Source organism: Synchiropus splendidus, chromosome 14 (genome assembly GCF_027744825.2).
Source record: "Synchiropus splendidus isolate RoL2022-P1 chromosome 14, RoL_Sspl_1.0, whole genome shotgun sequence".
Taxonomy (NCBI): Eukaryota; Metazoa; Chordata; class Actinopteri; order Syngnathiformes; family Callionymidae; genus Synchiropus; species Synchiropus splendidus.
Genome location: NC_071347.1, coordinates 14,294,880 through 14,315,704, shown reverse-complemented (window position 1 = coordinate 14,315,704; position 20,825 = coordinate 14,294,880). Strand labels below are relative to the sequence as shown.

The 20,825-nt window shown below is 42.6% G+C and overlaps 1 protein-coding gene across 13 annotated transcripts; it reads left to right on the top strand.

The window, feature by feature from the left end:
• The first annotated feature begins 243 nt into the window (after positions 1-243).
• Positions 244-20,645, top strand: c2cd5 (C2 calcium dependent domain containing 5). Of its 13 annotated transcripts, none has more exons than XM_053885063.1 (31): positions 244-401; positions 795-903; positions 978-1,064; positions 1,142-1,313; positions 1,391-1,486; positions 1,745-1,900; positions 2,131-2,359; positions 3,963-4,078; positions 8,089-8,177; positions 8,469-8,504; positions 9,674-9,782; positions 10,710-10,763; positions 12,348-12,462; positions 12,599-12,697; positions 12,786-12,897; positions 12,969-13,048; positions 13,806-13,992; positions 14,068-14,232; positions 14,786-14,830; positions 15,226-15,366; positions 15,433-15,496; positions 15,567-15,628; positions 15,791-15,889; positions 15,968-16,057; positions 16,143-16,221; positions 16,377-16,469; positions 17,079-17,111; positions 17,357-17,458; positions 18,488-18,681; positions 18,765-18,911; positions 19,193-20,645. In XM_053885063.1, exons 2-31 carry the CDS (start codon positions 814-816, stop codon positions 19,310-19,312), a joined length of 3,261 nt encoding a protein of 1,086 aa, XP_053741038.1. In that variant the 5' UTR covers positions 244-401; positions 795-813; the 3' UTR covers positions 19,313-20,645. The 13 variants fall into 13 exon arrangements, with proteins under 13 accessions (XP_053741038.1, XP_053741035.1, XP_053741034.1 ...); XM_053885060.1 differs by lacking the exon at positions 3,963-4,078 and adding an exon at positions 4,616-4,776 and having other exon boundaries at positions 17,387-17,458; positions 19,193-20,644; XM_053885059.1 differs by lacking the exon at positions 3,963-4,078 and adding an exon at positions 4,616-4,776 and having other exon boundaries at positions 19,193-20,644.
• Positions 20,646-20,825: the final 180 nt, after the last annotated feature.

The window sequence follows — 20,825 nt, the reverse complement described above, 5'->3', positions numbered from 1 at the left end:
ACTTTACGGTTCCAGCAAAGGTAGCCAAATCGCTGGCGTCCACCATTTCCTGTTGTTTTAAAATTGATGTGTAGACACAAAATATTCAACAATACGTGAAATGGCTTGTATTTGATGTTTTAATGGTAATTACAGATTAATTGGATAGTATTGTTGTTGCTATGATCTCTATCCTGACTGATTCGTTTATTTTATTTTGAAAACAGGAAACAGAGCGTTGCCATCATTTTTCCATGACGATATTACCATAGTAATGTAACAAAAGCGCATGGAAAATCGCGGCGGCTAGTTTGACTGCAGTACCGCGGCAGAGATAGGGAGAGCGCTGGACTACAGGCGAAAATGTGCGATTTAAACGAGCCAAGTGCTGCTTTGACAGCTGTTTGTTGATCTCTTGACAGGTGAGTTCTGTGAAATTAAAGTGTTGTTGGACCCTGTGGCGGTATCGTGACGTGATTGTCAAAACATGGCCGATCAGGTAGCGCTCGTAAGTGGCTTTTCGTGTTAGCTTTGCTAACGTAATCTAGCTAACTGCGTAAAGCTGATGATGAAACGAGACTGTTGCGTTAACAAGAGCGCTACGAAAACCTTTTCCATATTAGCGCAGTCTGCAAAAGTTGATATGTGTCTCTTAAGTCTTACGAATATGATAATATTCATGCGGCTAAATACTGTATTGAAGCTGTCACTAGCATGTGACGCCCGTGCCCGCAGTTGTCGAGGGCATCAGCGTGTTACATGTTAGCTACACTGACATTTGTATTTGATTTCTGTGTCACTATTTTATGTCCTAGATGAGCCATACGTTGAGCCATGCCGGGGAAATTAAAAGCCAAAATAGTGGCAGGACGCCACTTGCCTGTCATGGACAGAGCGAGTGATCTTACTGATGCTTTCGTCGAGGTTTGTGTCTCATCTTCAACGTAAATCTCAGTTTCCTTTGAAATGAATATTGATGTTTCTGTCTAAATTGTCAGGTGAAGTTTGGCAACACAACATTTAAAACGGATGTGTGTCCGAAATCTCTCAACCCACAGTGGAACTCGGAGTGGTTTAAGTTTGAGGTGAAAGACATCACTTGGTTTTCACGTTTTTTGTGGCACTCGGGTTTTCTTACAATCCCTGTGTTCTGCTTACTAAGGTGGATGATGAGGACCTGCAGGACGAGCCTTTGCAGATCACGGTCTTGGACCACGACACTTACAGTGCAAACGATGCCATCGGGAAGGTTTACATTGACATTGACCCGCTTCTGTGCACAGAAGCTGCTTCAGTCATCTCAGGATGGTTTCCCATCTATGACACCATACATGGTAAAATTATCAGCAGTGGTCTGTGGGGGAAAAAATAAAATAAAAATATAATCTCTAATCTGGTTTGTGTTCATCAGGTATTCGTGGAGAGATAAACGTTCTTGTCAAAGTAGAGCTCTTCAATGATTTGAACCGCTTCAGACAGTCTTCCTGCGGGGTCAAGTTTTTTTGCAGTGAGTCCCACTTATTCCCTGTTAATACAACATTTACTTATCAAAACCTGGATAGATTTATCCTTGGTTCATCATTCTTGGATTGTTCTACTCCTCCATTTTCACTGCCATCCAGGCTCAGAATGGCCACATATACCGTGCTCTCTTTTGTCACTATGATGTATGTAGCATCTAGCATTAGAATGAAAAATAGTTGGCTGACATCCAGCCTGTGGTTGTAATCTGTCCATTGGTGAAAATGTCCTTTCTCCTCTGCAGCCACTTCCATTCCGAGGTATTATCGTGCCGCAATGGTGCATGGGTTTGTGGAGGAGCTTGTGGTTAATGAAGACCCAGAATACCAATGGATTGACCGAATTCGAACCCCACGAGCTTCAAACGAAGCCCGACAGAGACTTATTTCACTCATGTCAGGTAAGACCATTTTCATGTTGCATTGTACTTTCATTCATTCACCTGCGTAACGCTGAGTTTATTTTAGCAATGGGGACAAGATTAAATGTAGCCTCTAACCGGCATTAATATAATACCTACCCCCTGTGAAGCAGTAGTAGGTGTTCCAAAAGAAACCTGTGATCATTGTTTCCCTTGTTTTAAAAGTTATTCAATAGCTAAAGACATTGTCAACATCTCTACTATTGTAGGAGAGCTCCAGAGGAAGATTGGTCTGAAGGTATTGGAGATGGGTGGGAATGCAGTGGTGGGCTACCTGCAGTGTTTCGACCTGGAAGGAGAGTCGGGACTGGTGGTTAGGGCCATAGGTACCGCTTGCACGCTGGACAAGCTGAGCTCTGGCAGCAACGGCATTCACACACACCCAAACACAGCTCCTGCTTCCAACGCTTGTAATTCACCCTCGAAAGACGGAAAGGAGTAAGTACTGACTGGTCACGCATGTGCTCTGCCTCAGATTTTTTGCAAGTCTTTTTTAACCAGGCTACATCCATATTACTGTTTTGGAGTGCTGGTGTTGCAATGACATTGTGGCAAGAGGTTCAAATCGAGTTGGTGTACTCCCACGTATGTTATCTCTACTTTATTTTTGTCAAAAGCTGGTGAGCACCGTAAAATTCTGCATGGCTGTTATGCGATATACTTTTCATAACTTCAGATTTTTACATTTATTCGGACGATACTCCAAGCGCATTAGTATGGATGTGGCCTTGGTGATGGTGGAATTACGTGCATGAGAGAGAGATTGTGTGAGTAACATCTTTAGTGTGAATGTGGCCCTGAAGATATTGTGCGTGTCCCAGTTAGATTGAAATGATTATGCTTGAGTGTTTGTTGTCACCTGAGTTATGTCAACAAAGCAACCAGCCAACACATTACACACCCTGAGACACACACACACACATGAACACGGTAGCTTCCTCAACCCCACCTCCTCTGTCTGCCCTTGTAGACCGCTCTTGCATGGCTTTCCTCTGCATGCTCTAGGGCTGCGTCTGCTAGTGAGTATGTAGCACAGATATGCAACTTTACCAGTCTGTTTGTCCTTGTGAATCCCCCATCTCTGCTCTCTGTGATGTCACAAGTGTAACACCTTTTAATCTTGTGAACCTTGGCGCCTTCAAAAAAAAAAAAGCTGAAGCTCTTTAAATGTCTTGAAAATATTTGTATAAGAATTTCAATTTTATAAGAATTTCAAATACATTCAGAGTAGTAGAAACACTGGAAACATTGTGTAGCGAAAAACACAATGGCCAGGCAAACAGATTGCTTTTGTTCAGGGATTCCTCCATGTTTGTTGTTGTTGTTATCATCCTATCTGTGACGTGTCTTGTGCATCAGTGTGATCAGTGGACCAGGAACTTGTGCCCTTGCAAAGGTTCCGTGTTGTCTGGAGAGCAAACTGTTAAATTAAATTAAATTAAATATTTTTTTGTTGTAGTTAATAATTCATAATTCACTGGTTAAAGTCCTACCACGAGAAAATACACAAGAACTGTATGTGTTGTCTGTCTAAAGTCAAAGAAGTAAAGTAAAACTGTAGACTCTTATCAAGTCACAAGAAGTGTTCTCAAAAGGTGACATTGACCACAACTATACTCGATATAGTTCTGTCTGTCGGTTTAGTTCTGCATGCCAAGACAGCGCCCCCTTTCATCGCAGCTCAATTAACACGATAAGTCCACAGTTCAATATCTAATTTGAAGATGGTTTTATTGAATGAAAGAATGTTTTCCAAATGCAAACAAAATGCTGTTTAAACAGTAATGACAGTCAGGCCTCAGAACACACACTTGTTTTCCAGTCATAGAAACTTTGCATGTTCAATGCATTTGTGAAATTTGAAATGATTTCTGCAGTTTCATGTCATTTGTAATTGACCACAGTGTTGTGTTGTATAATGTGTGTGCGCTGCTTTTCTCTACCTCCTGCTTCACTGGATTGGGTTGTCTCTTACTTTGTGTGTGTTTGTGTGTCCAAACTGGTCCTCTCTTCTCCTCTGTCTGCGTGCTGATTGTCCCAGGTCTCCCTTAGCCCACGGATGTCGCTCCACCCACAACAGCCCCGTGCATTCGGCCTGCAGCTCCCAGAGACTGTCCCAGAACTTCTCTGTCTCTGTTCCCACACTCATCTTTACTGGTATGCAGTGGCAGGAAAGGTGCTCATGTCTGGGCGAATGAGGTGAAAAGATAGCTAGGCAAGCATTTTCAAAGCTAGGTGAGGACCTTTTTTTTTTTTTTTTTTTGTCTCGCTCAGCAGTTTTTTTTCAAACCCTAGACAGTGGCAAGGCAGACCCTGACTCCTCCCACAGAAACAACCTTTCCCTTACCTGATGTTTAATGTGCCCAAATGGCACGGCTAATCCAAAAGGAAAGCTTTTGATCCCAGTTGCAGTCACCTGACCTTCGCTCGACTCCCCTGGGACACATGCTTCTGCTTCTGCTGTTCTCCTGTGTTGGAGCTGACCTTTGTGTTTTTGTTTTGTTTTTTTTGCTTTCTTTCGCCTACTGTGTTCTTCTCTTCTGTTTTTTTTCTTTCTCTGCTTGCTTTTCAACTCCTTATCCACCCGTAGCACCTCCAACACACCTCACCCGCACACCGTGCACACTGACCCACATGTATACACAGTCCAAGGGAAAGGTGATGACTGATGTGTATGTCATGTTCTCCTGGCAGGCCGGTTTTTGGTGAGGACCTGCCCTCGTCCTCCGGCCCAACTACCCCTTTCAGAGCCCTCCCTACCTCCTCTTCCTCTCCTCCCCCCTTTTCACCCTCAAAGCCATGCAGCCGCCAGTCCTCATCATCAGACACAGACCTCAGTTTGACGCCTAAGACGGGTAAGCACACATGGCCCATCCCGTCCCTGTGGTCTCCCACCCTGCCCCTCCACTGTGGTGCTACTCTGGTGGTTTATTTTCATTTTGTTTTTTTATGTTTATTTATTTATTGTTCCTTATACATGTTCATTTTCTTTTTATCCATCATTGATTTATTTTGTGCTTAGGATTCACTTGTTACGTTCACATGACCTAGTTGCTTTTACAATGAATATGTCTTTGTCTAGACACTCTCTTATTGAAATATCTCACATTGATGTGTATCAAATATTACTACCGTAGCTTCTAGTTACCTCTGGAGTGGCGGAGGTAACGCATTAGCGGTTTCACCTGTTCATTCCAAAACAAAAAAGTAACGTATTTCAGTAAAACTTTCAGGGTTGTTTGGGACAACTTATAAACTTCTAAATGGTTTAAACAATGTACCTGTTAATTGCTGTCAGCAAAAATCGAAAACTGGACTTAAAACACAACATAGAGTTGAATATTTGCTTGAAAACATCAGTTAGAGCTATAATGACTCTGGAATACTGCTGTGCAAACACTGTGTCACTAGTTAGTTAGTGTTACTTTGGATCCCAAGGTCCAGGGTTTATGTATGGCTGAGCATTTTTCAGTTTTGTTCATACAATTCTTCTTCAGTCGTGGAGGTAAATGCTATTCATTTAATCGTATGCTGTGCAGGTTTCCCCTGAGTGACAGCGCGGTGTGTTTGCTTATAGAACCTTGTCGTGTTTGTAATGTCACAGAGTGCGTTCTGAAGGTTTTATTTTAGGGTTAAATTATGGCTGTGTGAGACGGGCTGAGAATGAGCGTGCCTGAGTGCTCACAGGTATTTGTAGCTTTCTCTCTAGGTGGCAGTCTTACTTACTTAACCTTTATTTAACCAGTGATATAAAAAACCTCTTTTTCAAGGGAGCCCTGGCCAAGAGGCAGCAACACACACAATAATAGCACAATTAAGATGACATACAAATTAGTTAAAAATGGGTACAATTCAAGGAGGCTGTCTCAAAGTGCTCTCAGTCTGGATTTAAAGTCATTCAATGAAATAAATTAAGTTAATTTTAGGTCCTTCATGATGCAATACTGCGGGAGACCCTGCTATGTTTTAAGGCAGGAGATATGGTGGAGGTTTGACTTTGTTAATTCCTTCCTATTTTTATGTTAAAGTTTCCACTGTTGGAGTTCAACTCTGGCAAAACAAATGACACTGTCCTTTATGTTGTTTGTTGTAGTCATGGACTACAATGATGATTTCTTTGGATGATATAGTCATTTTTATTGACCAAAAGGAGGCAATGAAATAAGCTGTTGGTATGAGCCGGAGCCTACAGAAATAAAGGAGAGTTGCAGCAAGACAGAATACATGAGTTTGAATGAGAGGAGGTAGGAGGGAGTGTAGAGTGGTTGGGCATAGAGGAAGACAATCCATGTGGTTTGTGGATGTTGAGGATTGGATTGACTTAATAGGTTAAGGTGGAGGACTTACTGTACTGGAAACCTCTGTAGGAGAAGTACATTTTGAATATATTTATATTGTAACGTGAACAGAAAATGCAGTCTTGGTTTATTGTCCTGAAAATGATAGTACTCTCTTTGGTCTTTTATAATTGGTCTGCTAGCTAACTTAAGACCTCCAGAAGTCAAATAAACATCTGTTCAGAAAACTGATAAAATCTCTTAAATTAATTATCTTTATGGAGGCTCTTTAATGATGTGCAGAATTGGAACAAAACTTGAATTAATTCCAAATATAAACTCAGCTTCAAAGTATATGATTGGTTTCACAAATGACACCTGAACTCTTTCTGGTCTCTGACTTGGCTTGTGAACGTGGCTTGTGAATCCCTCTGTTTTGTTTTTAGTAGAAGCACTGTGTCTCGTACGGGGCGATTGATTCAAGGTCTCCTCGGGTTAATCATCCAACTCCTCTTCGTAGCTTCGCCCGCTATACCCTTACTCCTAAATTAAAGAACCATTTATCACACATGAAATGAACTTATTCTTAGCTCATACTGCCCCACCTCTGTTTTTTGACTCTTTCCCTCCATTTTCATCCTTTCTGTTTTCTGTATTCCTGCCCCTTGTGCTGGACAGCCAGGCCCAGGCCGGTGACTATCAGGCCTGGGATCTTTCTTTGTCCCAGCTCCCCTGCCTTCTCCACTGACACTCTCTCCCCACGCCACGACTCAATCGCTCGTGGCCCTCGAGCAAACCCTAGAGCTGCCACCCCACCCCCTCCCTCCTGCACCCACTCAGACTCTGCCTTGCTGAGAAAGAGCGTGTCCTTCACGGAGGACCTGCTGTTGGACACCTCGGGTATAGTAGGACTGTCCGTGTGCGCCCTCTAATCCTAGCGTTGGCATGACACAGCGACTTAAAATATGAAGTCAATTAACTTTTGCTGGTTTTGTTCTCTAGATTCTCACCTTGCATGAGAAACACCTTTGCCGTGATGCCACAAGTGGCTTTTGAACACTGACAACAAATGTGCTTTGATTTGGTGTGACAATACAGATTCATAAGCCGATTCATGAAGCTTGGGATTTTGCTTTGATGGGTCATTTGAGAGGACAGAAAGGTAGAGAGGTGGGTCGCAAAGGGAAAATGGGTAAGTAACCTGTCAGGTAGGGATGAAGTGGATAGGTGGACTGGAGGTAAAACTAGTTTCGGTGGGCTGGAGTGGCAGATTGAAGGAGTAGTGGAAGGTATCAAGGTTTTAAAGTTGGCTGGAAGGAAGAAAATGTGAATAGATCAGAAGGAGAGGAAACTACAAGGTGGGTGGAAGGAAAGCTCCTTCCACTGATCTTTACATCGGAGCTGAGAAGTTATGAGAAGAGTTATTATTCTGCATGTAAACTCCTTTGTCCAGCTATGGGAGAGATAGCTATATCTTCCTCACCCAGTTGTATATCGATATAAATGCATGTATATACTGTATAAGAAAGAAATCTACTGGTAGATGGAGGAAGAGGAAGGAACAGGAGTCGCTAACAGTGGTTGGAAACCATTAAATTGGTGAAGTGAAATTGGGTTGTTGGATGGGAGAGGGAACTATTGGTTTGGAATTGGGAAATGACCACAAACACGATGCTGTTTGCAACACTGCACATCACTACAGCATGTGGCTGAGTATTTTATTTGGCTGGTATGATAGTAAAATGCCCAAGTTGGGTTTTAGACAGGTATTTATATATACAAGACCGTTCATGAAGTTTGAAGTATAACAATACCACATAATTATTATTGCCAGGAATGACTGTTTATATGAGTGGGTACCTTATCTGACTTTTTTCTTTCCATGATCAGGCATGGGCAGCGGTGGAAGTGCAGGCAAAGAGGCAGGACCTCTGAAGACGCTGCTGAGACAGCACACGCAGACTGCATTAGAACAGAGGGTATGTTCACGGTCACAGCCTCACTCTTATGTTTGAAATGATGTACATTAAAGAAAAAATGTCCTGTTGGAAATCGATCAGCTCTCAATCAAAATATGCCAATGCAAACATGAGAGGTAGATGCATTTTCACTGCCAAACATGAATTCCTGTCAAGTCCTGTTGTGCCAGTAGCTCTCAGCATGGATGGACGTTGGTGGTCAGAAGTTAGCGAATATCTCTAATAAGCTGATGAATGTTTAAGAACAAATAATATTACCTTTTCTTTCCTCTCAACCACCTGTGCTCTCAGGGAGCGTCCTCCTCTGGGTTATTATTTAATGCCAGGGTATGTTCCCTCTTTGTGACACTCTCCTTTTCCGTCCCTCCTTTACCTACCTTTTCTATCCGGACCGGGCCTCCACACAGTCGGAATCAAGTCTTTATTGGCCCCGTGAATGCAGGTTTATGGATCTCAAAAAGGGAGAGGCTGCCTTGTGCAAAATGCAGAGCAATCTGGGTGGCAGCTGCTCTTTCTCTGCGCTCTGATAGATTGACAGACATGTTGGATCTGCGGGGGCCCTAGCGTAGTTGTGTCCTTTTTTGTAAGGATATGCGACTGTGCGTGTGCCCTCTGGATACTTATTTAGAACGCTTTCCTTATTGAAGTCTTTTCTACCCAAGTGTGAGTTGTCTGTGTCAGACAAAATAAGCACGCTGACATCATCATTTTGTGTCTGTCGTCTACCTCTGGACAGATGTAGCTCTCTTCTTCTTGTTTTTACCAGTAGGAACATCCACCTACCTCAGTTTTTGCATGCTTGAAGTTGATTCCTCACTTTTTTTAAACAAGATTGCAGATTCAACTGCGACATATTTCCGGTTCTCTTGCAACCGATTGCATGGATTTGCAGAAGAGAAAGAAGCATGAAAACCCCAAATCTAGGCACATGTATTCATATGGACCTGAAAAGATTGATTGAATCCCTTCTATGCTGATGCACTGCCCTATGCACATTACCTTTTCTCAATCTCTTCCAGATCAATTTGACATGCTCTCAAGTTTTGCGTGAACAAGTGCAGGCAAGGATGTGGGAAAATCTCAGGGCTGCACTTTGCATGGAGAGCACACGACCCCACCTATCCTTGTTGCATGTTGGCACTTTTTTGACATTGTCTTACTCCTTTAAAGCATCTGATGAAAGTGGGATATGAAGTTTGACGTCATCACGCAGCCTCTTTAGAAGACTTAATCACTTATGTATCTGTGGTGACCTGTTGCTATTTGTCTGATTATGTTAATATGTTTACATACATATTGATGTGCCGTGAAAGTAAGTGATCGGCAACTTCAGTTTCACTGGTGTTTCAGACAATAGCTGTCCTTATCACTAGTGCCTAAAAATGAATCGATGTGTAGCCATTGTTGATGTATTAGCGTTGCTGTATTGAAGTCGTCCTTTAAGTATTGTTATCTGTAAGTTCCAACCTAAAAATCAAATTTCTTTCTTTTTCCAGGAGTTTCCTTTCTTTACTCTGACATCGTTTCCTCCGGGTTTTCTGGTTCACGTCGGTGGAGTGGTCAGTGCTCGCTCTGTCAAACTACTCGACCAAATCCACAACCCAGGTGAGTTAAAAGTTGAAGATTTGCTATCATCTCCCCGCAGCTTGTCCATCGTCATGTGAGACAATTTGGTTCAGCGCCTCTGTGGACAGTCGTGTGGATGTCCAGTTCTGTTGTCACTGGCTGTTAGTGATGCTGCCCAATTCTCGTCTTGTGTTTAAAACTGTTTAAAGTTTTGGTTTCCCTGAGGTTGAAAAATGTCATAACGTGTCCGTTCTTAGAGGGTGAAAGCTGTTCCTGGTCTTGACCACACAAAGAAGTAAAAGTGTTGGCAAAGTCAGGACGGACATGTGGATAGACTTTCACCTTTTGGTTTTGGCTGACCAGCTTTGTGCACTGTGTCGTCTGGTGCTGGTGATGGTAGCGTGTGTGTCTGGCGATTTCAGTCGCTGTCCCTGGAGAGAGGAGCAGTAGTTTTGCATGGCTCCAGTCTGTTGCCTGCCGCTTCAGTTGTGTTGTGTGGTGAGGTGTTTCACTGTCATGCTCTTGTGATGTGCAATATTCAAAGACAGCCTTGTTAAAAGCAGTAAATTCAATAATATATTATCTATAATATAATCCATTAACTTTTCTATTTAATTGTAATGGTCTTTCTCTAACTAACTGCTCACATCATTGCAGTTTCACTCAGTTTAACAGCGTTAGTGTTATCTGATGCGTTTTCCTGACGGATGCTTTTAAGTCAAATCCATATTTATTGTATTTATTTGGCCTAAATATTACTCTTCCTTACATGTATCTGAGCCTGAGATTTCAAAATTCTCCACTCTGTTCTTGGAGAGGTGTGTGTGGTTGTTGGCTGGTCGTGTAATGTGTTGTCTGTGTTTGTATAACGACTGTGGAGTGCTGCTGTTGTGTCGTGCTTGTTGTTAGACTGTCTCTTCTTTTCTTTTTCTCTCTTCTCTGTACTAACGGTGCGTTCTGGCCCAGCCTTGGGTAACACGCGCTCATACAAACTGCTAGACTGGAATAGTGTCACTGCAGGTATTTCCCCCCTTTTACTGCTCTCACCCACTGGAGAGATGGCAGCTCAGTGATGTTCCTTTTTTTTTTTTAAACTGCATTCTTGTAGAGTATAATTTAAGTTGCCGCAACTACAGCGGTGCTGTCATTGAGCTGTCATTCTCCTCTCTAATATGTGCCAGTATGTGTGCTGACCTGCGATGAGCATGCGCTGTGTCCCCTCACCCGCCCAGCCTGGCTTGGTTACCCTCCCACCCAGCTCATCTTGCTGCACAAGTGAACCACAGCTTCTCCCTATTGTTGCTGTGGCTGTTATGGTGCTTCCCAAATCTGCATTGTCGTCAAACCTGTCTAGACCGGAGGAGGTTTAGTAGGTTTACTGTGACAAAAAAAAAAAAAAAAAAACAGGCATGTGCACCCCTAACTCACTGGGCCGTATTCATGCTAAGAGAAAGGATGGATGAATGGAGGGATGGATGGATTCAAGAAGCGATGGGCACTGATGTTGCATTAGGAAATTAAGAGTTGATCTGGGAGGATGGATTCTCTTTGACAGTCAATGAATATGGCCCCCCTTCCTCTGCCCATGAGCGTGCACATGCTCACAAGCGTGCACGTTGGTGTGGCTGTGCCTGTGTAACATTCTGCTTCTTGTTTATGGGAGCTCACTGATGCTTGTACTATCAGTTTAAATGGTTCTTGAGTTGACCTCCCATCCTTTTACCCTCACTCACCATCATCCCATTTATTTATCAGTTTCTCTCTCTTCCAAGGTTTCTCAAGCACCTGAAGGACTGGCAGTATGCGCCAGCCTCCAAAATATATTTTCAGATCCATTGTTAGCTTTCCCTTTTCTGACTTTTGATGATGTTGTTGAGAGTGTCCCTAACATTTTGCCATGTTATTTAGAATTTAGCTCACTGCCACCAGGTGAAAATATGTTTCTTTTCTGTGCGGATGACTGCAGTTGGGTGATGTGGCAGGTAGCGGCTGGCTGAACTTCTGACATGATTGAAAAAGAATAAAACATCAGGATTGATTTACCAGGATTCCTGCTCTTTATTGTCAATTTGTAATTTGTTTTTGTTTGCCACTATTGTTGCTTGCTTGTTTTATTTGAATTAAGCCCGAACAAACAGGCAATTGTTTTGATATCAGCTGTAAGGTAATTTAACTAACCTAATGTGTGTAATGAGACGGAGAAGAGAGAGACGAACTGTCCTCATCACACTTTCTGTACTGACACATCACCGCATTGATGATACAGAATATATAATGACTTTTCTTTGTCATCATCATCTTTCATCATAATATGATTGTTAAATCATGTTGTCCTTCAATATGATACTTTGTTTTGGCTTGCACTATCTAATCTCCCGAAAATACTACCTGTTGTTTTGCTGCCTATTTGTTTCCTGGTAAGTGGTAGATTTGTAACAGCACGCGATGCAAACTCATGCTGAAAGGTACTTGGTATGTTTCAGCTCAAGCTACTAAACTGCTGCAACTTTGTTTTACTCCTTGTTTCTCGGTGTAACTGTTCTCATTGTTTGGGCATTTTTAAAATCTGATTTTTGAGGAGACGATGTTTCTTATTTCTTTCAGATGAACCAGAGACCCGCGATGCCTGGTGGGAGGAGATCCGCCAGGAAATCAAATCTCATGCCAAAGCTCTAGGTTGCCATGCTGTTGTTGGTTACAGTGAGAGCACAAGTATCTGGTATGTGGCTGTGCATACTCACTTCCTGCGGCATCATATTTGTGTTATCACCTTTTTTCTTGGATTGATCGCTGCTTTACTTATAGTGTGGACTTTAAAAGACTGTTTCAGCCTTTGAATTTATATCTTTCAACAGTGAGGAGGTGTGTATCTTGTCCGCGTCAGGGACAGCAGCTATCCTCAATCCACGCTACATGCGCGAAGGTTGTCTGGACATCGGAAGTAATGATAACAGGTTGTGCTTCCTATTAAAGGACCAAAACTTCTATGTTGCAGATTGACCGATGGATGTTGACTCTGATTTATTTGCCTGTTTTTGTAAGGTTCGATGAGCCATTCCCTGCAAGCTGTGGCTTCTGTCACATACCATACGATGAGTTCAACATGCCTTTTCCTGCTCAGCTGACCTACTGTTTCCACTGTAGACGACAAAAGGTGTGAAATTTTACCTGTTAGTCGTCTTGCCAAGCATCTGTTCAATTGTTTTGTTGTATGGTTTTCTTAAGGTCCCTGATGTATTATTTACAACGATAGACCTGCCACCTGAAGCAGCAGTCACTGGGAAAGGTTGTCTGATCCAAGCCAGGTACACTTTTGACATCACCATGCATGTGATTTTGAGCAGAAGTAGTGTTAGCAAATGCTAAAAGTGATGATGGCTATATCTAAATATATAATGTAATATTGTTCATTGATAAACTGGACCAAAAGTTCATGTTGATTTCATCAGTCGCATCGCACTTCAGTTGCTTCTGATGTGAGTTACTGATCTCCACTGGCAGCACTATTTCAAACGTTAACATCTTCAGAAACAAAGTTTAGAAGTCTGACACCAAATAGTTATGGCCATTGTTATACAGGCTCATTCCGCAGCCCCAACTGAGGACTGTGGCCACCTCACCTGTGTTTTAAACACAGTTAGACAATGAAAACATACTGAACAGTCCGTCTTAAGACGTATACATTGTTCATGAATGATTTTTTGTCAAAAAGAGACTAAACTACAAATTTCATTGACTGAAAACAGAGTTCAGAGTTCAATCTGGTCCAGTCTCAGTCAACTAAAATTTTGAGAATTTTAGTGTTACTTAATGCTGAATCACCATGAGAGTTTTTGTCCAGTTCTTGAATGAAAATGGATGTCATTAGTCTGTTTTCAGACTATCCTTTCATCCGTGTGTGTATATATATATATATATATATATATATATATATATATATATATATATATATATATATATATATATAAAATATTTATTTATTTAAATTTTTTTTATTTATTTATTCTTCATAAAGTCGGTGAAACAATATCTCTGTCCGTGACCAGCAGAAGTGTCTTGCAGGCTGTGTCGTCTAAAGAAGAAAGCCCAAGGCGAAGCGAACGCCACTGCTATCTCCAACCTGCTTCCTTTTATGGAGTACGAGCTGCACACTCAGCTGATGAACAAGCTGAAGCTGCGGAGCATGAACGCTCTGTTTGGTCTACATATACAAATCAGTGTGGGCGAGAACATGCTGCTGGGTCTGGCTGTAGGTTTTGCTCACAAACAAATCCATTCCTCCTTGTTTGACCTGCATTCCCTGAAAGGATATCTGTTCCATCAGTCTGCTACAGGCGTGTATCTGTCGGCGCTTCCTGCTCCAGGCGGCATCCAGATCGCTGGGAAGACTCCTGGTGACCTCAGCAATGAGCAACACGTCCTGACCATCCAGAAGAGAATCAACGATACAATAGCAAAAAACAAAGAGATTTATCAAGTGAACCCACCGGTGAGAACCCACAACTCTTGAAACAGTGATGGAAATACAAATGGTCTTATTATTCATACATTTTTAACTGAAAATCTTAAATTAGAAGTCACTCCTTGATCCTTAAAAATAGTACTGTCTGGGCGTAGCATCTTCCAATGAAGAAGCCTATTTACTTACCCTTGACTCTGCTTTCCCTTAATATGTTTTCTTTCCTTATTGTTCCTTGCTTATGTTGCTTTCATTGAGACACAAAGCTTTTCATTGTTTCTCCAGTGAGGTTTTAGAATTTTCATGATTCAACCTCATTTTCTGTTTCCTTTAAGTTGTTTACATCTTTTTCCGCTTCATTTTTTTTAGTTATTTCCCTTCATTGGTGGAACATTACACCAATTTCACAATGTGTGTATTATATAAATGTACTAGACATGTTCTTTTGAACATGTGTGTTGTCATCTATTCATATTTGAGATTCCGGTGCCAACTTGGAAGTGTCTGTAAAAATGTACCCTTCAGTCTGCCCTTGTTAAACCATCATGCACTTACCCATGTTGTCTTTCTTTGGTTGTTAAAGAAATTATTTACGCTGGATCCTGACGTGCTCTGGGACATAAACATGGTACTGAGCACGCAAACATTGGCTGTGAGACACAGCACAGCATGACAAGTTTCTCACTCTTATTAATGACAGCACCTTTACTCTATAACGGCCCTTAACTGGGGACATTTGGCCGCAGGAAATTGTGTAACCCATTCCTCTTACAGCCATTAAACTCATTGTCTTTATTAAGACTCGCCCATTCACATTCTCACCCGTGTTTGTTCTTCACCTACTACTTTTACTTTATGTTCTAATCAACACCAGCAGTGTGTGTTCAATGGTGCGTGCGTCTGATGGGGTGTTGTGTGAGTGTGAGCATGTGGTGTGCCATTAACCATCATTGAACCTAGTGAAAAGAGGGAGACGGCCGTTTCCTCCATTTTTTTCACATCAGACTTGTGTGCGCTTCACAGGAGCTTGCAGAAGAAATAGTGGGATCTCCCATCCCCGAGCCCCGACAGCGATCAAGACTTTTCCGCTCCCACTCGGAAAGCTCAGACGAAGTGTCAGAACTGGACCTCTCCCACGGCAAGAAGGATGCCTTCGTATTAGAGGTGAGAATGTAAAGACATGTGGAGCTCACTGTTCTAGTTTTCACACGACTTCAAAATTGTTTGTAGATTGATGACACTGATGCAGTGGAGGACATCCACTCACTCCTCACAGACACTCCGCCACCTTCAGGTACTTATGATCTCACTTTAAAACTTAAACCCTCTGTGAACTGTATGAGTCTGACTTCTTCTACGTTCAGGTTTCTACACTTGCAACACTGAGATCATGCCTGGGATTTCCAACTGGACTTCAGCGATACAGGTTCACACATTTCAGTACCTTCATATCACACTCATATGTGCAGTTTTTTTTCTGTTACTCTTTGACCTCTGAATATTTTGTTGAGGCTGTTATTCTATTGAAGCTCCTGGTACTGCATTGATTTCTGGCGTCCTGTTTAAATGAATCTCTATCTGTTTGCAGATGTTTACATCAGTGAGGGTATTTCGATTGAGCAACATCAATCTGACAAATCAGGGCTTGAACAAGATCTTCACAGACCTCTGTGAGAACCTGCTGAAGGTGCGTCTCCTCATAGTTTAGAAAAGGTTCTGCTGAATTTGTTCCAATACAAAGACTTTCTGTGTCCTCCTGTTGTAGAGTTTTTACTTCAAGCTGCGCTCTATGATCCCCTGCTGTCTTTGTCATCTCAACTTCACTGTGGCGGTTCCCGAGGAAGAGCTTATTCAGGTGAGCATCACCTCACATTAATGGTGACCAGAAGTATGAGGAGGTTTTGAACGTTACCTGACCTCCCTCTAAAATCTATTCTCAGGTTGCAGTGACAGCTGTCGCCATGACATTCGACAAAGAGCAAACCCAGGAGAAGCCACAAGACAAACCTGTGCCCAAAGGTCTGTGTTTCAGTACCATAACAATTGTTATTTGCAGTAATTGAAGCACTAATCTTATTGGAAGATCATTCTATGTATGTCATCTTCTTACCCAATACCTGCAGGTTCAGAAGCAGCGTGTCCGTTTGTCATGCCTGTTTCCCTCTTCTTCTTAGGGGCCAATGAGGCTGAGGAGCAGCTGCAATTTCCTCTGGAGCTTTGCGCGGACATGTCGACTGCTCAGCCTCACTCAGTATCCAAAATTTCAGGTAACCTTACCAAGCTTCCTGCGTGGCTCCTCATCTCTCACCCCGCCCTCCTTTACTAACACACCTTGCCACTTTACTCCGCTAACACTTCAGGTAAAGTCTCTTTACTCATCCCATCTGCAAAACTCTGCCAAAACCAGCTGGTTATAGTTCGATCGGCAGGTAAATCAGAGGTGGTGTTTTTTTGTTTAGACCCATGTGCTGATTTTGCTGTGAACCTAGATGACTTGTTTGGATGTGGAACTGCAGTAGTGATGTGGAAGATGTTGCATTGAACAAGTAGAAGACTCCTCATTGTGATCAGATCAATGACACCACTAGTCCCATAATGCACAGCAGTCTGTTTGTTGTCACGATTACTTGTGAAACATTTCCCTTTTCAGTTTAAACCCTCGTGTACTGCTGTGTACTGCAAACTTGAAATGTAAAATGTCTTTTTTTGCAAGGTTTTACAAGGTTTCCCTTAAGGTCAATCGAAATTCTGTGCTCACGACCTGCTAAGAGCTTGTGTGTGTCCTATTTCTGTTTCTATCCTTAAAAGCGTTTGACCATCAAGTTTCGCTTTGTCCAAAGTAGTCTGTTTCATGCGTGCATGTGTGTCTCTGGCAGGTGTCTCAGAAAGTACCAATGTCTCTCCAAGAGGTAAGTCTACCTCCAATATCCCACCCCCTCCCGACTCCCTGACCCCTGCTCCCTACAAACCTACCTCACGACCCTTCATCCTATTTTCTCAAATGTATCCTGCACTGCTCTCAGACCTCATCCACTTTTGTTTTTTTTTCCTGTTCTGATTGTTTGTCCATTGTTGTCTGTCCTCTTGGGTTGTGTCGTGTCTCAATGTTTGGGTCCGGGCTATGTTCGTGTGTGTGTGTCTGTGTTCTCTCCAGCTGCCTCCGTTGATTACGGTTCCTTTGCAGACAGATGCAGCACCTGGCTAGAGCTGCTTAGGCTGAAAGCTCACACCATAAGACGAGGATCAGTTAAGACAAGTAGGAGGACACAGTCTCTAGCGCACCCTGGTGATCACACAGATCCACAAACAGACACGCACACATCCTCACAACAGTGTTTTCCATTGCCAAGGAAGGATGCTGTAATGATAGCTGTGCATGTATTTCTCTCAAATATTGTGGAGTGACTGAACAGATCTGTATTTTTTTTTTGCAAGTAATCAAGAGAGTATGGTGGTTGTTGCATTTGTAGTTCACGAGGATAATAATAAGGTCATATAAGCTCAAATAATTCTGCCTTTAGACTCGTGCTTAACTTCGTGTCAATTCTCAAGTTGAAAATTTGGACTGTCCCAACTAATGTAGAGACTTTGGGTGGTGAAGCATCCCTTCTTTGACACTGAGAAACACCTACTGACACCCCCACTATCCAAACATCTCTCCTCGCATGTGGTTGAGGGGAGGAGCCCTTCAAAAACCAGCAGCTACATTTTAGCTTGAGTGTGAAAGTATTCTGATTGGTCAGTGTGTGACGATTGAGTCCAAATCTCATGAACAAGAATCACGTGGCAGTGTGGAGAAGCTTTTCTGCAGCTAGCGCTCTCTTAAGCTGTGGATGTGAAGGTTTAATAGGATGGAAGCCATGTCAGGTAACATCGCAGCCAAGCGACGGCGCTCCTTTCACACTCCGGCTTGCAGTCTTGTTGCTCAGCTCATAGCTCTCTGTCTGTCGCCATTTCTCAAGCCTCTTTTGCAAGAGACGTCAGTATTCAATACATTCTGGTAACACAAACAGCCATGCCCAGGTCTGTCTGTCTGTCTGCAGACGCTGTCTAACTGTCTCGTCTTACTGCATGACCTGCGCAGCCATGCTCGCTTCCATGTGACACCGCATGTGGGGTGTATGTGACACAGAGAGGGCAGCTTTCACACACACACAAACACACACTGACGCTGCCATCACCTTTCGTTTTTCATCATTTGAGGTGTGACTAAGGAAGCTCTTCATGAGTGTCTGACTTTTCACGACGTCACCCCTGTTTTTGGGTCTGGTTTATCAACCTTTAGTCTCATCCTTGGAGCGCTCCAGTCCACTCCCGGAAGGACGCTCACGCTCGCTGCGTTCCACGCGCTCGTTCGGGGGGACGTCAGTGACCGTGGTGAAGATGACGCCGCTCTCCTTCCTCCCTGGGACGCGCATCATCAAGTACCTCGGCATCATCAACATGTTCTTCATCAGAGAGACGACGTCACTCAGAGAGGCACGGCCACAAAGACGCCGCAAATCTCGGGCAGAAACACTGAAATACTTACCCTTTTTGTCTGTTTTGGGTGTTGTCTGCAGGAGGGTGGCGTCAGTGGCTTCCTCCATTCTTTCATCGCCGAGGTGTTTGCGATGGTCCGAGCTCATGTCGCAGCTCTGGGTGGAAACGCTGTCGTGTCTTACAGCATGAAGGAGTGTGTCCTTATGGAAAATCCAAATAAGAATCAGGTAAAATACTCTACTATTGGTAACAGTAGAGATGGCTAAATGAGGTTTCATGACACAGAGGCCACCAGATGGCACTGTCTGCTACTAAAATGTTAGAACTTGAACATCAGTTCATCACATCATTTCTAAACAAGGACCACCATCTAATGGCCTCTGAAAGTTAGGACACTGTTTCATCAACCCTGCAATACTGTTTCATGATACTTTGTGTGCCTATCATTATTCAGAAGCATGTCACTGGTTGTTTTTTCAGTCATTTATCCACCTTGTGTCTCCTTCAGGCTCAGTGTCTCATCAACGTCAGCGGTGACGCCGTGATCTGCGTCCGAGAAACGGACCAGGAGCCCGTCCCGGCCACGTCAAACGCAGGACAAGCTAGCACCAACGAGGCTGCTACGTGACGGCGAAGCCCGCTGAGGACACACTATCAAAGTCTAGCCATCCAAATGTTTTAACTCCTGCCTTATGATGAAAAGATTTTGGGTGTAAATTCAGACACTTAACAGATTGTGTTACTGACACCAGTTCAATTGACAGCCAAAGACTTGCCGATCTTTTGCCGTCCCTACAGAGCTACAGATACAGTCTGTACTAGTGCACGCTAACTGCACGTCGGGCAGCTATTTCTCTGTCCAAATGTTGCTCATCGATGAGTTGGCCAACTCAGCTTCGATCCATCCAAATTTCATCCGCTCTTGTTATGTTGGAATCCAGTTGGTTATCTTATTAAAGATGTACAATTAGATCCTGTTAAGCCTCATAATGTTCCGTTACGTTTTTTATCCTCATGATGTTTACTGTTGCAGACTGACATCTTAAAAGCTCAAATTCACCAGGTTCACCAGAAGCCTGCCAAACATGTTACTCTTTGGTGTAGAGGAAATCTTCAGTCATCACGCCGACGATATTTATTCAAAGAATGGTATGGTTTTTTAACAATTTTAACAATCTTCATTTAAATAGTCGATCAGCTACGATCTGGAGTGTTGGGGCAGATTTCATCCTGTGTGTACCCATGATCTCAGTGTCTCCAGTCATCCGTGTCAAACATCTCCTCTTTAAGCTTTTCAACGCACAGCTGATAAATGATCCTTTCTGCTACTGATCGATGAATATATGAAATGCTGTACATTTTATGGAATGATTTTCTAGTTAATCTGTAATCTACGCCGCTTGTGCAATAATCAGAGAATATTTTTACTTGCTGCATCTGAGAAATAGTGGTACAATGAGAGGGTTGTCTATTTTTCTTGTCAATTTTGTGTCTAAAACTTGAATGTACATAACTAGATGTGTTAGCTGCAGCATGCAGACGAAACACTTGTCATGTCCAACTTGTCGTGCACAATAAAGTCAAAAGATTCTGTTTTATCTTGACGTGTTTTTCTGTTTCACTTACCAATACTTGGGTGCGGGAGTGGGAGTGAGACCTAGTTTGTAAAAGTTTTGGGCCAAGTCTGTGGTGGAAAGGTGGCCGTTACTGCCTTCTGGCTCAGCTCAGTTTGAAGTACAATGCTCAGGTAGAGGGAGCTCCTGAAATGTAGCCCTTTGTGTGGGCTGATATTCAAAGGTTCTTATTATTCTTCAAAGTTATTCTTCAAATTTCAGACGTGTTCAGCTGATTTACATTGTCATTCGAAACTCAATTACACTGTGAATGTATTAAGAGTACAATATAAAATTATGTGCTTTTGACCACAGTTCTATGTTATGGATCTGAAATGAAAGAGCGGATATTTAAAGATGTTTTATTGAATGATTAATATTTTTTTTCACAATTTCCAATTTGTTGATATCCTTTTTAATCATGTAATTTCTTTCACATGACTTTTTTTTTTTTTTGCTTTGTATTCATTATTATTGTGTCTCATAATGTCAGTGATTGAAACTATTACTCTACTTCTTAGTATCATA